Below are 4,820 nucleotides of genomic sequence, written 5' to 3' on the forward strand. Positions count from 1 at the left end.
TAAACGCCATGCAGGTAACATTACATTAAAGTTTCTTTACTCTTCGTTTTCGATTTTCTCTTCCCTGCATCTATAATGCTTTTATCGTTTAACAGAATTTCTAAATTATTGCATCGGTTATTGATTTCAGAATTTCATTGATGCGACACACATCGCTTACCTTCTCTATTTTTGGGATGTTTCAGGCTGCAAAATAGAATCATTTTACCAAAGGTAACCAAGATTTAAGTATACCTCTTCTCTACAACTTCAAATATTCATTCTCTCTCAAAGTATAATCTACAAAGTTTTTTTATAATTTATTGCAGAGTCTTGCTCACTCCGTTTGCATGCTGCCCCCCTGCAGGTACCATTCTTCACAACACTTTCAGTGTATATAAGCCTTTTACGGTTTTCCTGAACACTTTCTCTTTAAAGATTGCGCATCATATGGTTCACTTATGCATCTTCTTACAGCAGATTGCTACGTCTTAAGTTTTCTTGATTCAGTCCACTCTCACAATTCATCCCGCACTACCACCCTCACCTATTGGCGAACCGTTGCAGGCACTACTCCTGCAACTGCTAGTTATATATATTTTCTGGATAGGGCAAGCATCTTTTGACATCCTCTTGCGTCTCACAAATATCCACTTTCAACACTGGATAGGATATTCCGCAACACCGTTTCTGAGAGTCCTCATATTCTGTTGAGAGTGTAGCGTTATAACTCAGGAGTATAGAGCAAATGGCTGACTTGTTTAGAATAGATAAGTACCATGTTTAATTCAGCCCTGCTATCTGATCCATCTGATGGAACTTCAAAAAGGTTTTCAGTTCCTATTGTTCAGGAATTGGCATCTCAGAACCTTCGCAACCTTCCTCAAAGGTATATCAGATCAGAGAAAGAGCGCCCAAATGCCTTTCCTCTTCATCATTTGGACATTCCCATAATTGATATGGATATGTTTCGGGGGGATTCAGATCTCTGTAGGCAAAAGGAATTAGAAAAACTTGGAATGGCATGCCAGGAATGGGGATTTTTTCAGGTGGGTACAACAAAATTGATAATAAATTATATAATAGATTAACAATTGCTAGAAAGAAGTAATTTAGTATTTACATAACAAGAACTTTGACAATTTTTATTTATTTTTATTGGTAAACGGCAAGAACTTTGGCAATTTCGAAACAGTATCTTAACCAGTTTAAATGAACCATCTTATATTAGTGCAAGTAACCCAAATTAGAATTACAACAGGGCTATGTTCTAAATTACCCTCTTTTTCTACAGAAGTACGATTTTAAGAAGAGTTTTCTAAATTACCGTTTTGATGGGATGAGATTCAAAACAAACTGCTAAGATGGAATGTATTTCTCTATGACAGGCTGCGAATCATGGAATTCCTGTGTCTCTGACTGAAAGGATGAAGGGAATTGTAAGGGAATTCATTCAACTACCTTTGGAAGAAAGGCTCAAGTACGAAAAGCAAGAGCGTGAAGGCTATGGCCAGAGCTTTGTGGCCTCAGATGATCAAATACTGGATTGGGCAGATACCATTTACTTGGCAACTCTACCTCCAGAGAAAAGAAAAATGAGCTTTTGGCCAACACAACCAGCCGATTTCAGGTACCTAAATATTTGTCAATTTAGGCAGTTATAAGTCCATTGAGGTCCTGACATCATGTTCAAATCATATATGATTAAGAGTAATGCAATTGCCTCTTACACCAAATATGTTTTACATGATAGACATATTTAGTGCTCTACAATTTAAAAGGCAAACTCAGATAATCGTACCATTTGGGGGATTATAGTTGCAGTATAACTTTCTCAAATCGTTGTGCTAAGAGATTTTTGAAGTAATTTATAGGTGATAGGTCATGTCAAGCGTAGGTTGTTACATAAAACTTTAGGCCCCAGTTTTCAGAATTCTGCGTCTAGCATTTTCAGAAGAAGATTTATTACATAAAATCTCTACACGGACTGGCATCTGGCCTTCAAAAACACCCTAGATTAGTTCAAATGTCAACAGTAATATTTCATGTTCAACACTTTTGTACCTTCTCTCCACTAACCACTCAAAGCCTCCAGCCCATAAACTTGCTTCCCTTTTTAATAATTAAAACTGTTTCCTTTTTTTAATCTTCCTGTGAAACATCATACTAAAAATAGAAGAGCCTCCATTATGGAACTGCCATCAGCAAGTAATGTAAAATATTCATATCTGTCTTCTTTTGTCAGTTATTTATCCACTAAGGAATATGGTGGCACTGGCTTTCCATTATTGTGCTTTTGGCTTCCTAGTTTGTTAAGACAATTTGACAATGTGGCCCGGTCTGATCTTTTGATCTGGACCCAAAGTTCTGAGTTCTCATGCTTAACTTTTCCCTCTTTCAATAGTAAGAATAAAAGCACATAGTCAAGTAATGTGGTTGATCATTTTATTGATCATGTTGATAAAATATCATTGGATTAATTCCCCTGTTTCCCTCTTTTGATGTACTAAGTCTCTGATGGCTATAGGAATGTAAATCATATTTACTTCCTCAATTCCCTGTTTTCAGTCCATTCAGAATAATTGTTGGGTATAGCAGACATATATACTATCCTTTAACTTCTACCATTTTCATTTTCGATGTGATTATACTTCCACTTTTTTGCAGAGACACTGTGGATCAATACGCTGTTGGAATTCAAAAGCTTGGCAATACTGTTCTTCGCCTTCTATCGGAGAATGTTGGGTTAAAACCAGACTGTTTCATTAACGCTTGTGGCAAAATGGGACAGATGATGCGAATGAATTACTACCCACCCTGCCCAAGACCAGATCTAGTTTTAGGAATCAGCCCTTATTCAGATGCAAATGGTTTGACAGTGTTGTTACAGGATGATGAAACAGTAGGGCTACAGATATGTAAGGATGGTGAATGGGTTCCTGTTCAACCTATCCCTGGTGCCCTGGTAATCAATATTGGGGATATGCTTGAGGTAATGCCGACGAATTTTACTATTCTTTAAGGAAAAACAATCAAAGTATATTAACTTGTTTCGATAAGATTCCATGTATTAAACAAAATCGCCCTACTCCGTTCTTGATGATATATTACCTGGGGTTAATAAATGCGATGATTGATGTCACCAGTTTGGTATCAGATCTAAAATTTTCATTTTGTGTTTCGATTTTTAGGTAATAAGTAACGGAATATATAAGAGCATTGAGCACAGAGGGGTTACAAGCATTGACAGAGATCGCATCTCCATTGCGATGTTTTTTGGTCCAAGTAAGGAAACAGAGGTGGGTCCTATTCCTGAACTCATAGATGAGTTGCATCCCTGTCGATACAGAAGATTCATTCGTGAAGACTATATGCGGCGTTTCTCTTCTGGCAAACTTGATGGGAAGAAGAATATTGAATTTGTCAAAATCGAGTCATAACCGTTTTTATTTGAGTTTGTTCAATGTTGGGCTAGGTTCATAGTTAATATCCAGGAAGGCCTGCATTTTGTTACAAGATATTTGGTATGATGGCAAAATTTATGTAGTAGACTTTTACATGGTGCTGAGTTTAAAGATATTTGGTATGATGGCAAAATTTATAGTAGACTTGTACATGGTGCTGAGTTTAAATCTTTCTTAATATAAAGAAAGAAATAAATAAAGATCTGTCACAAAATTCTAATATGAGTTGATTTGGGTTTTTAATTTGAGAAAGTTTACCAATTGCTATGCATTCAATTTCATTTACTGCTTCTCTGTTCTGTGCACCCCTTACCTCTTCTTATTTTCCTTCAAACTGCAATCTTAATTTCCTTCAAACTACATTTTCCTGTTTTTAATTTTTATTCTTAAATCTGAAATGGAATTTCCTACTCTATGCTTTCTCTGTGAATTGGCACTGGTTCCTCTGGCTGCGCCTCTCTCCTCTATTCTGCCATTGCGCACTTTCCCGCCTGGTTGTCCCATACTTCATTAAGCATTATTTCTTCTGGCAATCTCTTTGCTAGTGTGGTGTCAAGAAACTTTATTTATGGACTTCCTTATCACTTTGTTATGCCCCAATATGGAGTGTATGTGTATGTGACATATTTTGCACCAAATTCTAACTCCATAGTATATTTTTGAAACCTCTGTGAAGTGGTAATCTTGGAGACAAATCACTAAAGGTCACATTAGGGGAAGAGCACGAGTAGTTGAGCATGTATGAACAGTTGTGAGGGTTGTTGATAGTTTTTGCTCTAATAATAGTACAAATAAAAAACTATTTTTGACACATAAAATATCATTTTTTGTGTGTTTATATATTAATAATTACAGTACATTGTACAAATAATTGTGACTTTAAAGTTGTTATTGCTATGAAATGTACCATTAGTTGTAAAAAGTAACCAATCATGTGATGCCACATCAGCTGCACAAGTATAGGGGGCTCTTTTGCATGACTATTAGTCTCACTTTTTGGGGGGATTGTTTTGGACACCTTGGCAAAAAATATGCTGATGTGGAACCATACTTGATGATGTGGCCTTGAAACCTTAGTTATAAGCAGGGGACTTGCCAAGTAAGTTGCTATAAAAAATTGGGAGCGATTTCAAATTTTCATATAAGATTTTGAGAAGCGCAAAGTTAGGATGTACAACTACTGGGTCCTCTCCCCTATGCTTATCTAAGATTCTTTGAGTATCAACTGATGAGTTTTTTCTTACATGTGGGTAGATTTTTAGCCATATCACATAAGTTTTTGATACAACTTGGCCTCTTCTAAAAATCTTTTTTTGTTGTAATTGTTAATGGAGTTCCATTCAAGATCCCTATGAGTATAATACTTTTTCCATTTGC

The 4,820-nt window shown here is 36.2% G+C and overlaps 1 protein-coding gene across 1 annotated transcript; it reads left to right on the forward strand.

Annotated features, from left to right (window-relative positions):
- Positions 1–705: 705 nt before the first annotated feature.
- On the forward strand, positions 706–3,531 carry LOC131872789 (protein SRG1-like). Its single transcript, XM_059216151.1, has 4 exons — positions 706–1,028; positions 1,368–1,609; positions 2,647–2,971; positions 3,171–3,531. Exons 1-4 carry the CDS (start codon positions 759–761, stop codon positions 3,417–3,419), a joined length of 1,086 nt encoding a protein of 361 aa, XP_059072134.1. The 5' UTR covers positions 706–758; the 3' UTR covers positions 3,420–3,531.
- Positions 3,532–4,820: the final 1,289 nt, after the last annotated feature.

This window comes from Cryptomeria japonica, unplaced genomic scaffold (genome assembly GCF_030272615.1).
Source record: "Cryptomeria japonica unplaced genomic scaffold, Sugi_1.0 HiC_scaffold_782, whole genome shotgun sequence".
In the NCBI taxonomy this organism is placed as follows: Eukaryota; Viridiplantae; Streptophyta; class Pinopsida; order Cupressales; family Cupressaceae; genus Cryptomeria; species Cryptomeria japonica.